The 18723-nt window shown below is 40.2% G+C and overlaps 2 protein-coding genes across 2 annotated transcripts; both read left to right on the top strand.

Moving 5' to 3' along the window:
• The first annotated feature begins 3294 nt into the window (after positions 1–3294).
• Positions 3295–4281, top strand: LOC118089665 (proto-oncogene Mas-like). Its single transcript, XM_035124434.1, has one exon. It carries the CDS (start codon positions 3295–3297, stop codon positions 4279–4281), a length of 987 nt encoding a protein of 328 aa, XP_034980325.1.
• Positions 4282–13887: 9606 nt separating this feature from the next.
• LOC118089666 (proto-oncogene Mas-like) lies at positions 13888–14859 on the top strand. The gene has a single exon (XM_035124435.1). It carries the CDS (start codon positions 13888–13890, stop codon positions 14857–14859), a length of 972 nt encoding a protein of 323 aa, XP_034980326.1.
• The last annotated feature ends 3864 nt before the right edge of the window (positions 14860–18723 follow it).

Raw genomic sequence — 18723 nt, 5'->3', positions numbered from 1 at the left:
CACTGTACATTGATTATTGCCTTCATTTTATTGATCAATGGTCCCATTAGACAGTAAAATTCATGTTAAATTGCTGTTTTAGGGGGTGTTTTTCATCGTCTGGAATGGATTAATCCACTTTCCATTACTTTCAAGGGGAAATTTTGCTTCAGGTTAAGTACGCTTCAGGTTAAGTAGGGACTTCCGGAACCAATTAAGTACTTACCCTGAGGTATCACTATACAACCCCACTCAGAACAGGGAACTTCCCAATTTCCAAAACATGGGGACCCCCATCCAAAGAGCTCCCATCTTCCTCGAATTCAAAAACAGTTGATCAGCCCTCATCCAGACCACTACTGCATCCAGACACTGGTTCAAAGCTTTCACAGCCTCTCCTGATTCCTCTGTTATGGAAAGGGAAAGCTGTGTGTCAACATCATCACATTGCTGATGCCGTGCTCCAGAACTCCTAATGACCACATCTAATGGCTTCATATAGATATTAAATAGATATTAAAGGTAATCGGAGTTCAAATGATAATACTGTAAGCACAATATATCATGTAAAGAAGCTTAACATATGTTCAATCTGTTTCAGTATTTTAACTTTTGCATGTTTTAAAGTATGGTTGTGATTTTTCTTGATTTTTCTGTTTATTTGTTTGTAAGCTGATTTGGGGTGTTTTTTTGTTTTTGTTTGACAATCAAGGAGTGTATAGATTTTATGAAATAAATGAAAAGAAATAAATGTTACATTGGTTACCATGGAATTGCCTCCAATGAAGGGGGGCATGACGGATGACCTGGTGGAACTGCTCCCTTCCACGAGTTACAGCCAATGGCTCTGACTCCTTGCCCCCTCCACCTAGTTAACCTACTCAAGAGCAACCTCCCCTCCCACCCTAGGTAATCATGTCTCCCCAACAATACTCAACTCCCCCACCAAATAAAAGACATATAGGGGACAACTGCTTTTGGCCGTTAAAAGGCCAGGAAGTTGTTATCTTCCTTAGACAGCCTAGATTAGAAATGTGGGGATGAGGTCTTGATTTACTCCATTTGTCTGGTACAGATAAAGAAGTACGTGAGACATGAGCTGCTTCCTCCAGAACCAATTACAAACCTGGTCTTCATGACTGTAGCCTTTTGGGACATAAATGACAATAGTCTCCACCTCCTTGGTGAACTGATAATTATCTTCATATCCAATTTAAGAGCATCCTCTTGTCCTATGAGGCATAGAATCAAATTGACTCCAGACAAAGAACAGGAGGGACTGGTTTGCATCTTTGAGAGAGACTGGTAAGATTTAAGATTTTTTCCATGGGGCATGAGTGGGGCCACATTTTTTTCTCTTAAGTCATTAGGACCACTTCAAGATGCTGTGTCCTTGTTCTTTTGCAGTCACCATCTCTGAAGACTGCTGATCTGCAGTTAGTCAGAAGGTTGGGTGAAACATTTACAGGAGAGGCTGGAGCAGCGGTGTTTGCAGAAGGTTAATTCCCAAGCACCTCCAGGTAGGGGTGGAAAGACCACTTTTTTTAAAATGCTAGAGAGTGGCACTGAGAGTCTGTTTGACAAATCCTGCTCATGATAGACCAATAGTCTGACTCAGTATAAGGTCACTTCCTGAGGTTTTGCCAAGAGAGAGAACAAACCTTGTGTCCAGACACAATGAGATTAATGTATTTTAACAGGTACGCAGAATAGACTGGGTCATATCAAGTGAACCAAGTCCAGGGCAGGGAATTCACCTATGATTGAGCAGTGAAGTCTTGGGAAAGTTGATATTATTAAGGCAATGCGAAGGGAGCAGATATCCATGTTCCTAGAAGCAAACACAATGATGGGATTCCGCTTAATATATAAACATATATACTCTCTTTCATTCTTTAATCCCTTTCTCTGTTCTGTGAGTGACTGAAGCTTAGAATGAAGCTACAGAACCATAATCATCCCACTGAAGAGTTCGTTTCTCCCCTTTCTATAAGTCACTCATTGAGTCAACACTCAGAATGCCAGAAGAGCACTTTCCTTACTCTTGGTCGTAAGGAAATGAAGTGAAGGCTAATTACATCCCTACCCCATCATCAGAGGTCTCCACATTAGCTACTTGGGTTTCTTGCAAGCACTTGGAAATGTCCCCATCAAACTCAGGACTACAGAAGAGGAAAACCTGGTAGGCAAAGAGGACTGCTAAGTCTTCACAGCATGTTGTGTATGAGACTACATACATTGTGTAAGTAGATGTAAACAGCTGTCTGGATTAGGGCCAGGCTGAAAGTCAGGGAAGTGTGATGCCACCAGCTCTCAACTACAGCTAAAGCAACAGCCCAAGTGCTAATGCTCAGTTTCCTTGCACTAGGAAAATGGCTGGGGCATTTGGAGGGGAGAGTAAGGTAAACATTCTGTCATCACCACCACCAGGAGAATCTGCTCATTTGTTTATCAATCAAGCATGGTTGCTTCCTAAAGGTGCCACTACTACGTGGGTAAACACCTGCTCTCCCCCACATGTTTGCTTCCCATGCATCAAACACATCCTCCTTGGTTAGGGGGAAGCCAATATAGACATATCAGAAAGCTTGTTCTATTTTGGTGAGAATCCTAGGAACTGAACAACAAAAAGAACACTGAGTTATATGTAATAAAAAAAAAACCCACGTTACATTACTGCTTCATCTCTCTTTCAGAAATTCCTGCACACCCTCATTCATTCCTAGCCTGCTCTTTTAGCAATGGAAGATAGTCCTACCTGGATTCATATGCAGTAGGTAAGTGAACTTAACTTTGTAACAAACTTTCCCTAAACAAGGTGGAGTCCTTCTCACTCTGTCTCTGTCCATCTCCTTCATCCTTACTGATATCTCTTCCTAGGCATGAATGTTGAGCCTGGTCATAGTAAAAGAAATATGATTGAATCCCAATTTTGGAGAGACTTTACAAATTGGACAATAGGGCAAGAGGACCAGGGAATGCTGTGCCGACCTCTTCTCTTGCCACCAGTGAATCTCAGTTTCCTGGTAAACTAACTCATTAAAGAACAAAAACAGCTTTATGAGAAGAAATCCAGAGGGGTGTGGCCCATGTGGAGGATTCAATAATATTGCAGAAAATTACACCTATTTGACTTTTGGCTTGATAGACAAAAGTTGTGAGTGTATGTGTGGTTCAATGGGCTCCTGGGTCTCACCATTCTCTGTTTTGCGCAGAATTCCTGTTGAGTCAATCTTATTTGTGCTACTTTCTATTTCCTAGAGGAAACTTCTGCTCCAGAAGCGGAGACAAGATTTCCACATACAGTCATTCAGCATGGAAAGACATATCAATGGGACTTTGCAATCTGCTGCTGATGCTGTGACAGATAACAAGTATGATGAAACTTATAATAGCTCATATAATGACCAAGGATATTCCCAATACAACCCATTTGAAGGATCTATAATATATGGCTTCATTTTAGTCATCTGTTGTATGGGATTTTTGGGGAATGGAATTGTCATCTGGCTTCTTGGTTTCCGCATTAGGAGGAAACCGTTTACCCCCTACATCCTTAATTTGTCTGTTGCTGACTTTGCATTCCTCCTGAGCCTAGAGTTATTTTATTCTATTGAGTTTACTGATTCTTTTCCTTATAGAATTGCTGTTTATCTCTTAGCCTTCACATACAACACTGGACAACTTCTCCTGACAGCCATCAGCATTGACAGATGTGTGTCTGTCCTCTTCCCTATTTGGCATCGGTGTGTCCGGCCAACACACTTGTCCACCACTGTGTGTGCCCTCATATGGGTCCTCTCCTGTCTGCTCTCCATAGTCCTCTACATTCTCAAAGAAACATCTTTCCTTAGATCAAATACCATCTTTCTTCGTATCCCCAGAGAATTTTTCCAATTTCTCATTACTGGACTGGTTTGCCTCCCACTCATGACAATTTCAACTGTGATCCTTTTCATCAAAGTCTGTTTTAAATCACACCCACGAAAGCAGGGAAGGCTTTTAATAGTTATTTTACTCACACTCTTCTTCTTCCTCATGCTTGCTTTTCCACTCAATGCCATTCTTCTCGATAGTTTAATTGTTGGCCTGAAAATTCCCGTTCGATTCCATTATGCCGCTTTGTGTGCCTCGCTCAACAGCAGTGTGAACCCCTTCCTCTATTTTCTGGTTGGGAGGAAGAAGGGAGGTCGATCTCGGGAGAGCCTAATGGTCATCCTCCAGCGGGTTTTGAATGAGGAGGAGAATGACAGACAGGAAATGGACCCTCCTTGTTCCAACCCACTTAGGAACCTTTCATAAGAGTTTTTTTGGTCTGGCTGTAATGTGTCCCAGAAAAACAGGCTGGGTTGTTGTAGTTTTTAAAAATTTTGGGGTTTGTGTAGCTGAAATGTATCCTACTTTAGAAAGGGAGTAGTCACCTTTTTGCTTCTCCCAAAAGAAAGGGAGGGGTCATGTCTTTTGTTATCTCAATTTTTCTTCTGTGCCTCACCCACTTATTGTATACAGCCCCTGAAATGTTGGCTACGAAGAAATGAAGCCCTTTGGCTGAAAGAGGCTCCACACCATTTAACTATACTATACCAGGTGCACCACTTTTTACAGCAAACCAAAGTCTACTTGGAAGTGCTGGAAATAGGGTATTTCAAGGACTGCCTTCACTCCTGTGAGATCACCTGCACCTTATGATTTAATTCAGAGACTCTACTTAGGTGCTGCCAGCAATCATAGGAGATAAAAAGGCCACATTTGCAGAAGTTAATTCCATGTAAGATTAAACAACCTTGTGGTGCTTTAGTTGAGATTCCTACATTGCAGGAGGTTGGATCAGATGCCCCTGGATGCGCCTTCCAACTCCACAATTTTATGAGTGTATGATTCCAGGGGGAAAACTTACAAAATTAAAAACAAGACAAAAATACAAAACAAAAACAAGAAAACAATTCTTTATCATTTTACCCAATATAAATCTAACACTGTCGACTTCCTCCTTCCCCCCCTTTCCACGTTTCTAATTATATGTATTACTGCACTCTCTACTTCTTAATCCAATTCTTTTTCTAATTTACTTATAAAGAATGTATTCACTAATTAATTTACATTTAACACTTAAATCCGTCTTACAAAGTCTTTGCACTTCTTCAGCATCTTTGTATAACCCCTTCCCTTATTGTCCATTCTTAATCTTATATATCTTAAATTTCTTCCAATCTTCTTCCACCGTCTCCTCTCCCCGATCTCGGACTCTCGCAGTTAATTCAGACAGCTCCATAAAATCTATCAGCTTCATCTGCCAGTTGTCCACTGTAGATAATTCTTCAACTCTCCAATTCCTTGCTAATACAATTCTAGCTGCTGCTGTGGCATACAGAAAAAAAGTAATATCTTTCTTTGGCAATTCTTTCCTTGTAGTTCCAAGTAAAAAGGCCTCCGGGTTTTTAACAAACGTGTTTTTAAACACTTTCTTCAACTCATTATAAATCTTGTCCCAGAAGCTCTTTACTCGGGGACAAGTCCACCACATTTGGTAAAAGGTCCCTTCTGTTTCTTTACATTTCCAACATTTATTATCTTTATTATGATATATCCTTGCCAGTTTCACTGGCATAAGATATCATCTATACATCATCTTATACAAATTTTCTTTTAACAAACTAGAAGCAGTAAAATTCATGTTACAATTCCATAACCTTTCCCAATCTTCCAACATTATATTATGTCCTATATCCTTTGCCCAATCTATCATCATTGATTTTGTTGGCTCATCTTTCGTATGCCATTCCAACAGTAACTTATACATTCTTGCAAGATTTTTAACTTTTGGTTCAATTAATTCTGTTTCCAACTTTGATTTTTCAATTTGAAAACCAATTTTTTTATCCATTTTGAATAACTCATTAATCTGACAATACTGCAACCAACCACTCAATTGATCTTTCATCTGCTCATAAGGCTTTAACTTCACCTGATCATTTTCTTCTATCAACATATCTTTATATCTTATCCATTTATCTTGCATATTAATTTTTTTATTAACCTTTGCTTCCAGTGGTGATAACCATCTAGGTGTTTTTCTTTCTAGAAGATCTTTATATCTAGTCCAAACATTAAACAATGACTTTCTTATAATATGACATTTAAATCGATTATGTACTTTAACTTTGTTATACCATAAATAAGCGTGCCACCCAAATGCATTGTCATACCCTTCCAGATCTAAAACATCTGTATTATCAAGTGTGAACCATTCTTTCATCCAGCAAAAGGCCGCTGCCTCAAAATATAACTTTAAGAGTTAAAGATGTTAAAAATGTTAAAGAAAGAGCAGGAAGAATCCCCCTCTTTCTTTAACATCAGTCAATAACTTATATCTAATTCTAGGCTTCTTCCCCTGCCAGATAAATCTTGATAAGGTTTTTTGCCATTCTTTAAAACATGCCTGTTTCTCTACAATTGGCAATGCTTGAAACATAAACAACATTTTTGACAATACATTCATTTTTATAACTGAAATGCGCCCTAACAATGACAATTTCAATCTTGACCAAGTTTCCAAGTCTCTCTTCACCTCATTCCACAACTTCTCATAATTGTTTTTAAATAACTGTATATTTTTGTCTGACACATTTACCCCTAGATATTTAACCTTTTTCACAAATGTCAATCCCGTGGTCTCTTGTAGCTGACTTATCTCTTCCGGTGTTAAATTTTTACTCAAAACTTTGGTTTTCATTTTATTTAATTTGAAGCCTGCCAGCTGTCCAAACTCCTGTATAATCTCTAATACATTAGGAATACTAGTGTCCGGTTCCTGAACTGTCAAAACTAGATCATCTGCAAAAGCTTTCAACTTATATTGTTTCTTTCCCACTTTGACCCCCGAGACCTCTTTCTCCTTCCTGATCCTGTCTAGTAAAACCTCCAGAACTGTAGTGAATAACAAAGGGGAGAGTGGGCATCCTTGTCTAGTTCCTTTTTCTATTCGAATATCTTCTGATATCACCCTATTAACAATAATCTTTGCTTTTTGGTCTACATATATAGCTGACAAACCATTTATAAACTCCCTCCCAACTTCCATTTTCTCTAAATTACGTATCATGAATCTCCAAGAAATGTTATCCAAAGCTTTTTCGGCATCCACAAAAATTAAAGCTGCACTCATGTTCTTCTTTTCCTCCAGCATTTCTAAAATATCCACAATGTTTCTAATATTGTCCTTCAAGTGTCTGCTGGGCAAAAACCTGGCCTGATCTTTATGGATCAAATCCCTTAATAATCTCTTTAATCTTTATGCCAAAATATTAGCAAAAATTTTGTAATCCACATTTAATAATGATATCGGTCGGTAATTCGTCATATGCAATCTGTCTGTGTCTGGTTTTAATATCAATGTTATATATGCCTCTTACCAAGTCTCTGGTGCCTTGCCCCCTCCTAAAATCTTGTTGCACAAATCAGTGAATGGTTCAACTAACCAGTCTTTTAGGATCTTATAATACTTTGCCGTTAAGCCATCTGGACCCGGTGCTTTTCCTATTGTCATTTGCTTTATTGCCTCTTCCACTTCTTGTTTGGTAACATTATAATTTAAAAGCACTCTTTTATCCATTAGAATTTTTTGAAGTCCAAATCTCTCTCTCTCTCTCTCTCTCTCTCTATATATATATATATATATATATATATATAGTAGGAATTTTGGGTGCCTATCTTTTAATATAAAAAACCAACCTGTTTTGTATTTTTGATGGTTGTCATTTTGTACTTGTACAGTGCTATCTGAAGAGTTGGTTTCTTAAAAATCAGTCTATATTTGTGTTCAATAAACAAGCAAAGAATGATACCATATTGAGGCAAGCACTTGTATTAACTGCTGATATATACATTACGATGCATGGTATTTTCTTTTTTTGCCCTGTTTTTGTGTGTGTTTAGATCAGCTTTCTCTTGTTGTTGTCCTGTACTCTACACATAAATAAAAACCATCCTTAAAACGCTTTTTGAAAATACATTGAATTTTCCATAAGGCTCACCATCGCCGTGTATTGTTACTTTCTATATTGCACTTAAAACTAACTAGGAATGTTTTTTTTTTGTTTTTTTTTTCAATTGCATGGCTGAGTCCTGGGTTAAGGAAATAATTGCATGCATATGAGGGTGATGGACAGCTAGTAAAGGACCCTGAGTGAAATGCAGGGAAGGGGAGATCTCCCAGGGTGAGACAAACTCCAAGGTAAAAGCTGGGGGTGAGGGGTCATCTCTTTCTGTATGGTATAAAAGTTGTGATACATTTGTAAGGCAGGACATTGCATTGTACTATCTCTTTCTCTTTTTTTATAATAATTTTTATTAGTTTTATACAAACAAAACATAGAATATAACACTGTCCCTTCAATTTCCCACCACCCACCAGTCCACTTCTGCCACCAGTAGGACCCGGGGGCGTTGAGAATCAAAGGGGTCCATTATAAGTTGGGTTTGGCCTCCCCCCTCCTTCCTCCCCCCTTATCCCCTCCCTGCCACTGAAAGGACAGGGATGGAGGAGCTCTGAGGGTTGGTTTCCCCCCAGCTCTTTCATAAGCATACTTGAACAAACACACACAACAATAGGGAAAAAATATAAATTCCCAATTCTTATTATCTTAACATTATAATTGTGACTTCCTCGATACTCTTCCTCCTGGTTTTCCTAACTTCTTTAATTAATTATGGCGGGTTTTCTAATCCAATTCAAAATCCTATTCTTATAGTATTGACTTAATCCTCCTCCTTTTCCATGCTGCCCTCCCACAGGCCCCCTCCTGCCACAAGAGGAACCCGCAGGGCACAGCACTTCCAAGGTTCCATTTTTGTGTCTGGGTTTCCTTCCACCCCCTCCTCTCCCCTCTGAGCACCCCTGTACTATCTCTTTCTCTCTCCTTTTTTTTTTTTTGATTAGACTAGTTTGTTTTTTATTGTATTATGAAATTTCTTAATAAATTTTCATTTTTAAAAAAAGAATGCATTGTATTGGCATATATCTTGAGTGTCTGCCTTACCCAATCTCTTTTTAAGGAGGACAGCCAGCTTAAGTTAAGGTGGGCTTCAGGGGCATGTAGATAGAAAAGAACTGTCACTCTCATTGTCCATTCACCTGTAGATGGAAATAAAGGACTCTTTTTTTATAATTTTTATTAAATTATCTGCTTTACAATTTAAAAAACCTCATTTTAACATCCTTAAGAACCAACTGCTCTTGCATCCCAATCCACTTCTCACCTATCATTTTACACAGGGAAGAAACAGCAAGACATTTCGGAAAATCCTATTTTCCCCTTCTGTGCTCACCTCCTCCCTACAAAACGTCCAATATTGGGCAAATGTTTTTTGCCGTTAAACAGCCAGGATGGTTTCATCTGTTATCTGTTATCATGACAGGTCCTGAGATATTTTACTTGGCTGTTACAGATAAAGAAACACATGAAACATGTGTTCGGTTTCCCCTTCACAACCCATTACAAACTAGAATTTGGGGACATAGATCTTTAAATGACAATCGTCTCCTCCTCCTGGGCCAGATGGTATTTATCCTCATGGCCACTAAAAGAACATGATCTTGCCGCCTGAGGCAGGGAAACAGATTAAGCCAAAATAAAGAATGGGTGGGATCAGCATGAGATTGGTACGGTTTTTCCATTTTTCTTTGAGAAATGATTGGTGCCCCATTTCCTTTCTAATGCCTTAGTACCTCCCATTCTGTTGCAGGATACTTTGTCCCTGTTGTCTTCTGAACACCATATCTGTTGACTCCCAATCCATACTTGGTCAGCAGGTTGTAAAATAACTACCTTCTGGGTGGTTGGGTGAAGCTTAGTGAGGGAGCAGATTACATCCATCCATGGAAAAAGATGTATGGAGAAATGGCCAAGTAACTTAGTGAAGAGCATCTGCTTTGCAAATGGAATGTCCCCATTTTAGTCTCCTGCTGGGATCAGAGACACCCTTCTTTGAAATCCCTAGCAGTGTCTGGTAGCCAGTATGACCAATACTGAGCTAGATGGAACCAAGGATCAGACTCATAGAATCATAGAGTTGGAAGAGACCACAAGGGCCATCCAGTCCAACCCCCTTCCAATTCATTTTAAGGGAGATTCTTAGGGGAGAGAGGGCGAGGAAAGAGAACATGGGACCCAGAGTCAATAAGTGCATGGTGTGTTTTTCCAAGTATTGTAGAATACATCATAAAATCATAGAATTTTAGAGTTGTAAAGGAACACGAGGATCATCTACTCCAAGCCCCTGCAATGCAGGAATCGATGAGAATCTCCCATCAGCAATCTGGCAGCAGCATTCTGCATCTGCTGGAACTTCCAAACCAGACCCAAGAGCAGCCCCACATCAAGCATATCACAGTAATCTAGCCACGAGGTTACCAATGCCTGGTCTGCAGGGTCAGGCTATCCCCGTCCAGGAATTGCCATAGCTGATCAAAGGCTCTCAGATGCACAGAAGACACCTGAGCATCTAGTGACAAAGATTTATCTAGAAGTACCCCCAAACTTCACACTCGCTCCTTCAAAGGGAGTGCAACCCCACTCAGAACAGGGAACTTCCCAATTTCCAAAACACGGGGAACCCCCATTCAAAGAGCTCCCATCTTCCTTGAATTCAAACACAGTTTATTACCCCTCATCCAGACCACTACTGCATCCAGACAAAAGGTTAAAAGCTTTCACAGCCTCTCCAGATTCCTATGTTATGGAAAGGGAAAGCAGCGTATATAAATTTAATGAAATAAATAAAAAGAAATTAATGTGACACGGATGTGGCCTTTGCCTATTCCTTGTGATGGAAATGGTTAATGCAGATTGACCAATGAGAAAGCTCAGAGGCAGAGCCTACCTGGTCCCATGAGTGACAGCAAATGACTCTGAATGCTTGCCCCCTCCACCTAGTTTGCATAACCTACTGCCCTTGGTAATCATGTCTCCCCACTGATAGACACCTCTCCCACCCAAGAAAGCTGTGTGTCAACATCATCGCACTGCTGGTACCATGCTCCAGAACTCCTAATGACCACATCTAATGGCTTCATATAGCTATTAAATATATATTAAAGTTAATTGGAGTTCAAATGATATTACTGTAAGCACAATATATCATGTAAAGAAACTTAACATATATTCAATCTGCTTCAGTATTTTAACTTTTGCATGTTTTTAAGAATGGTTGTGATTTTTCTTGATTTTTCTGTTTATTCTTTTGTAAGCTGCTTTGGGGTGTTTTTTGTTTTTGTTTTTGTTTTGTTTTTTGACAATCAAGCAGTGTTTAATTTTTTTGAAATAAATGAATGAAATAAATGTTACATTGGTTACCATGGAATTGCCTCGAACAAAGGGGGTCATGAAGGATGACCTGGTTGAACTGCTCCCTTCCATGAGTCACAACGGATGGTTCTGACTCCTTGCCCCCCTCCACCTAGTTGTGCTACTAAAAAGCAACCTCCCCTCCCACCCTAGGTAATCATGTCTCATCACCAATACTCAACTCCCCCACCAAATAAAATACATATAGGGGACAAATGCTTTTGGCCGTTAAAAGCCCAGGAAGTTGTTATCTTGCTTAGACAGTCTAGATTAGAAATGTGGGGATGAGGTCTTGATTTATTCCATTTGTCTGGTACAGATAAAGAAGTACACGAGACATGAGCTGTTTCCTCTAGAACCAATTGCAAACCTGGTCTTCATGACTGTAGCCTTTGGGGACATAAATGACAATAGTCTCCTCCTCCTTGGTGAACTGATAATTATCTTCATATTCAATTAAAGAGCATCCTTTTGTCCTATGAGGCATAGAATCAAATGAAGCCCTGAGGAAGAACAGGAGGGACCAGTTTGCATCTTTGAGTGAGACTGGTAAGATTTTATTTTCTCCATGGGGCATGAGTGGGGCCACATTTTTTTCTCTTAAGTCATTAGGACCACTTCAAGATGCTGTGTCCTTGTTCTTTTGCAGTCACCATCTCTGAAGACTGCTGATCTGCAGTTAGTCACAAGGTTGGGTGAAACATTTACAGGAGAGGCTGGAGCAGCGGTGTTTGCAGAAGGTTAATTCCCAAGCACCTCCAGGTAGGGGTGGAAAGACCACTTTTTTAAAATGCTAGAGAGTGGCACTGAGAGTCTGTTTGACAAATCCTGCTCTTGATAGACCAATAGTCTGACTCAGTATAACGTCACTTCCTGAGGTTCTGCCAAGGGAGAGAACAAACCTTGTATCCAGACACAATGCAATTAATGTATTTTAACAGGTGCGCAGAATAGACTGGGTCATATCAAGTGAACAAAGTCCAGCGCAGGGAATTCACCTATGATTGATCAGTGAAGTCTTGGGAAAGTTGATATTATTAAGGCAATACGAAGGGAGCAGATATCCATGTTCCTAGAAGCAAACACTATGATGGGATTCCGCTTAATATATAAACATATACACTCTCTTTAATTTTTGAATTCCTTTCTCTGTTCTGTGAGTGACTAAACCCTTAGCGTGAAGCTACAGAACAATAATTATCCCACTGAAGAGTTTGTTTCTCTCCTTTCTATAAGTCACTCATTGAGTCAACACTCAGAATGCCAGTAGAGCACTTTCCTTACTCTTGGTCATAAGGAAGTGAAGTGAAGGCTAATTACATCCCTACCCCATCATCAAAGGTCTCCACATTAGGTACTTGCGTTTCTTGCAAGCTCTTGGATATTTCCCCATCAACCTCAGGACTACAGAAGAAGAGAACCAGGCAGGCAAAGAGGACTGCTAAGTCTTCCCAGCATGTTGTGTATGAGGCTACATACATTATGTTTGTAGATGTAAACAGCTGTCTGGATTAGGGCGAGGCTGAAAGCCAGGAATGTGTGATGCCACCAGCTCCCAACTACAGCTAAAGCAACAGCCCAAGTGCTAATGCTCAGTTTCCTTGCACTAGGAAAATGGCTGGGGCCTTTGGAGGGGAGAGTAAGGTAAACCTTCTGTCATCACCACCACCAGGAGAATCTGTTCATTTGTTTATCAAGCAAGTATTATTGCTTCTTAAAGGTGCCACTACTACTTGGGTAAACGCCTGCCCCCCCCCACCAACGAGTTTGCTTCCCATGCATCAAAAACAGCCTTCTTGATTGGGGGGAGCCAATATAGATATATCAGAAAGCTTGCTCTATTTTGGGGGAGAATCCTTGGAACTGAGCAACAAAAAGGACACTGAGTTATAATACGAAAACATGTTACATTACTGCCTGACCTCTCTTTCAGAACTTCCTCCACACGCTCATTCATTCCAAGACTGCTCTTTTAGCATTGGAAGATAGTCCCACCTGGATGCATATGCAGTAGGTAAGTGAAATTCACTGCTATAGAACTTTCTAACAAACTTTCCCTAAACAAGGTGGAGTCCTTCTCATTTTGTCTCCGTCCATCTCCTTCATCCTTACTAATATCTCTTCCTAGGCAGGAATGTTGAGCCGGGTCATAGTAAAAGAAATATGATTGAATCCCAGTTTTGGAGAGACATTACAAATTGGACAATAGGGCAAGGAGACCGGGGAATGCTGTGCCGACCTCTTCTCTTGCCACCAGTGAATCCCAATTTCCTCGTAAACTAATTCACTAAAGAACAAAAACAGCTTTATGAGAAGTAATCCAGAGGGGTGTGGCCCATGTGGGGGATTCAGTAATATTGCAGAGAATTCCACATATATGACTTTTGGCTTGATAGACAAAAGTTTTGGGTGTATGTGTGGTTCAATGGGCTCCTGGGTCTCACCATTCTCGGTTTTGCACAGAATTCCAGCTGAGTCAATCTTATTTGTGATACTTTCCATTTCCTAGAGGAAACCTCTGCTGCAGAAGAGGAGAGAAGGATTCCACATGCAGTCATTCAGCATGGAAAGACATATCAATGGGACTTTGCAATCTGCTGCGGACGCTGTGACATATAATGAGTATAACGACACTTATATTAGCTCATATAATGATCAAGGACATTCCCACTATAACCCATTTGAAATATCTATTATATCTATAATATATGGCTTCATTTTAGTTATCTGCTGTGTGGGATTTTTGGGGAATGGAATTGTTATCTGGCTTCTTGGTTTCCGCATTAGGAGGAAACCATTCACCACCTACATCCTTAATTTGGCTGTTGCTGACTTTGCATTCCTCCTGAGCCTAGAGTTCTATAATTCTCTTAATTTAAATAGATTTCATTATGCTATTGCTTTTCGTCTCTTATTCTTCACATACAACATTGGACAACTTCTTCTGACAGCCATCAGCATTGACAGATGTGTGTCTGTTCTGTTCCCTATTTGGTATCGGTGTATCCGGCCGACATATTTGTCCACCCCTGTGTGTGCCCTCCTATGGGTCCTCTCCTGTCTGCTCTGCCTAATCGTCTACATTCTCGAACAAAAATATTTCAACACACCATATAACATAGAATTTTTTCAATTTGTGTTCACTGGACTGCTTTGCCTCCCACTCATGACAATTTCAACTGTGATCCTTTTCATCAAAGTCTGTTTAAAATCACACCGACGAAAGCGGGGAAGGTTTTTAATAGTTATTTTACTTAAACTCTTCTTCTTCCTCATGCTTGCTATTCCATGCAATGCCCTTCTTTTCCTGGAAATTGTAGGCCTGGATATTCATGTTCCAGGCCATTATGGCTTCTTGTGTGCCTCCCTCAATAGCAGTGTGAACCCCTTGCTCTATTTTCTGGTTGGGAGGAAGAAGGGAGGTCGATCTAGGGAGAGCCTAATGGTCATCCTCCAGCGGGTTCTGAATGAGGAGGAGAATGACCGACAGGAAATGGATCCTCCTTGTTCAAAGCCACTTAGGAACCTTTCATAAGAGTTTTTTGATCTGGCTGAAATATGTCCTTGGACTGCATTGATTGCTCTTGCTCACCAGAAAAAGAGGCTTGGATTTTGTTGTAATTTGTTGGGTTTGTATAGCTGAAATGTATCCTACTCTACAATGCCAGGAGTCACGTCTTTTCTTCTCCCCATTTTTCTTCTCTGCCCCACCCACCTATGGTATACAGCCCCTGAAATGTTGGCCATGGAGATATGAAGCCCTACGGCTCAAAAATGCTCCACACTGTGCACCTTTATTGCACAAGCTGAAATAGTCACGGCAAAGCACGGCAAACCTTTCATAATAGTTTTTTGGTATGGGTGTAATGTGTCCCAGAAAAAGAGGCTGGTTCTTTTTTGTTTCGTTTTTTTGAAAATTTTGGGGTTTGTGTAGCTGACATGTATCCTACTTTACAATGGGAGGAGTCATAGAATCATAGAATCATAGAGTTGGAGGAGACCACAAGGCCATCCAGTCCAACCCCCTGCTTGGAAACACCATCAAAGCATTCTTGACATATGCCTGTCAAGCCTCTGCTTAAAGACCTCCAAAGAAGGAGACTCCACCACACTCCTTGGGAGCAAATTCCACTGCTGAACAGCTCTTACTGTCAGGAAGTTCTTCCTAATGTTTAGGTGGTATCTTCTTGTAGTTTGAATCCATTGCTCCGTGTCCACTTCTCTGGAGCAGCAGAAAACAACCTTTCACCCTCTTCTATATGACATCCTTTTATATATTTGAACATGGCTATCATATCACCCCTTAACCTTCTTTTCTCCAGGCTAAACATACCCAGCTCCGTAAGCTGTTCCTCATAAGGCATCGTTTCCAGGCCTTTGACCATTTTGGTTGCCCTCTTCTGGACACGTTCCAGCTCGTCAGTATCCTTCTTGAACTGTGGTGCCCAGAACTGGACACAGTACTCCAGGTGAGGTCTGACCAGAGCAGAATACAGTGGTACTATTACTTCTCTTGATCTAGATCAGACATCCCCAAACTGCGGCCCTCCAGATGTTTTGGCCTACAATTCTCATGATCCCTAGCTAACAGGACCAGTTGTCAGTGATGATGGGAATTGTAGTCCAAAACAACTGGAGGGCCGAAGTTTGGGGATGCCTGATCTAGATGCTATACTCCTATTGATGCAGCCCAGAATTGCATTGGCTTTTTAAGCTGCTGCATCACACTGCTGACTCATGTCAAGTTTGTGGTCTACCAAGACTCCTAGATCCTTTTCACATGTACTGCTCTCAAGCCAGGTGTCTCCCATCCTGTATTTGTGCCTTTCATTTTTTTTGCCCAAGTGTAGTACTTTACATTTCTCCTTGTTAAAATTCATCTTGTTTGCTTTGGCCCAGTTGTCGAATCTGTTAAGGTCATTTTGAAGTGTGATCCTGTCCTCTGGGGTATTAGCCACCCCTCCCAAAATGGTGTCATCTGCAAACTTGATCAGGATGCCCTCAGGCCCATCATCCAAGTCATTGATAAAGATGTTGAATAAGACTGGGCCCAAGACAGAACCCTGTGGCACCCCACTAGTCACTACTCTCCAGGATGAGGAGGAGCCATTGATGAGCACCCTTTGGGTTCGGTCAGTCAGCCAGTTACAAATCCACTGAATGGTAGCATTGTCTTGCTCGGATTTTACCAACTTCCTTACAAGAATATCATGGGGCACCTTGTCAAAGGCCTTGCTGAAATCAAGATAGGCTACTTCCACAGCATTCCCTTCATCTACCAGGCTTGTAATTCTGTCAAAAAATGAGATCAGATTGGTCTGACATGACTTATTTTTCAGAAACCCATGATGACTTTTAGTGATCACAGCATTTCTTTCTAGGTGCTCACAGGCCGTTTGCTTTTGTCTTTTGTTATCTCAATTTTTCTTCTGTGCCTCACCCACTTATTGTATACAGCCCCTGAAATGTTGGCTACGAAGAAATGAAGCCCTTTGGCTGAAAGAGGCTCCACACCATTTAACTATACTGTACCAGGTGCACCACTTTTTACAGCAAACCAAAGTCTACTTGGAAGTGCTGGAAATAGGGTATTTCAAGGACTGCCTTCACTCCTGTGAGATCACCTGCACCTTATGATTTAATTCAGAGACTCTACTTAGGTCCCTGCCAGCAATCATAGGAGATAAAAAGGCCACATTTGCAGAATTTAATTCCATGTAAGATTAAACAACCTTGTGGTGTTTTATTTGAGATTCCTGCATTGCAGGAGGTTGGATCAGATTCCCCTGGATGCCCCTTCCAACTCCACAATTCTATGAGTGTATGATTCCAGGAGTTTCTGAATTCAATTCTCTGTGAGAACAGGCAAGTTCCATTGTTTTGGGGATTTAAGCATGTCCTTAAGACCACACACACACACACACACACACACACACAGGATTCATAGTGTGTTCAGTTTATATATATATATATATATATATATGATATGACTAGTAGGAATTTTGGATGCCTATCTTTTAATATATAAAACCCACCTGCTTTGTATTTTTGATGGTTGTCATTTTGTGCTTGTACAATGCTATCTGAAGAGTTGGTTTCTTAAAAATCAGTCTATATTTGTGTTCAATAAACAAGCAAAGAATGATACTATATTGAGGCAAGCACTTGTATTAACTGCTGACATATATATTATGATGCATGGTATTTTCTCCCCCCCCCCTTGTTTTTGTGTGTGTTTAGATCAGCTTTCTCTTGTTGTCATGTACATAAATAAAAACCATTCCTAAAATGCTTTTTTTAAAAAGCATTTTTGAAAATACATTGAATTTTCCACAAGACTCACCATCACCACCTATTATCACTTTGTATATTGCACGTAAAATTCACATAAAATGTTTTATTTGCAACTGCATGGCTGAGTTCTGTGTTTAGGAAATAATTGCATGCAGATGAGATTGATGGACATCTGGTGAAGGGCCCTGAGTGAAATGTAGGGAAGGGGAGATCTCCCAGGGTGAGACAAACTCCCAGGTAAAAGTTGGGGGGGCAGTTTTCCCCTGTATGGTATAATAGTTGTGATACATTTGTGAGACAGGACATTGCATTGTACTATCTCTTTCTCTCCCCTTGTTTCTTTTCTTTTTTATTAGAATAGTTTGTTTTTTATCATATTATGAAATTTCTTAATAAATTTTCATTTTAGAAAAGAACACATTGTATTGGCATATATCTTGGGTGTCTGCCTTACCCAACCCCTTTTTAAGGAGGACAGGCAGCTTAAGTTAAGGTAAGCTTCAGGGGCATGTAGATAGAAAAGAACTGTACCTCTCATGGCCCATTCACCTGTAGATAGAAATAAAGGAGTCTTTTTATAATTTTTTATTAAATTATCTATTTTACAATTTAAAAAAACAACCTCATTTTAACATCCTTAAGAACCAACTGCTCTTGCATCCCACTCCACTTCTCACCTATGGTTTTACACAGGGAAGAAACAGCAGGACATCTTGGAAATTCTTATTTTCCCCTTCTGTGCTCACCCCCTCCCTACATAATGTCCAATACTGGACAAATGTTTTTTGCCGTTAAAGAGCCAGGATGGTTTTATCTGTTATCATGACAGGTCCTGAGATGTTTTATTTGTCCGTTACAGATAAAGAAGCACATGAGACATGTGTTCAGTTTCCCCTTCACAACCCATTACAAACTAGCATTTGGGGACATAGAACTTTAAATGACAAGTGTCTCCTCCTCCTAGGCCAGATGGTATTTATCCCCATGACCACTAAAAGAACAGGATCTTGCCACATGAGGCAGGGAAACTGATTAAGCCAAGGCAAAGAATGGGTGGTATAAAGCAGTAAAAAAAAAAAAACACCTTAAAAACAGACCAGTAAAG

This window comes from Zootoca vivipara, chromosome 8 (assembly GCF_963506605.1).
Source record: "Zootoca vivipara chromosome 8, rZooViv1.1, whole genome shotgun sequence".
NCBI classification, from domain to species: domain Eukaryota; kingdom Metazoa; phylum Chordata; class Lepidosauria; order Squamata; family Lacertidae; genus Zootoca; species Zootoca vivipara.
This window is presented reverse-complemented; position numbering and strand designations above follow the sequence as displayed.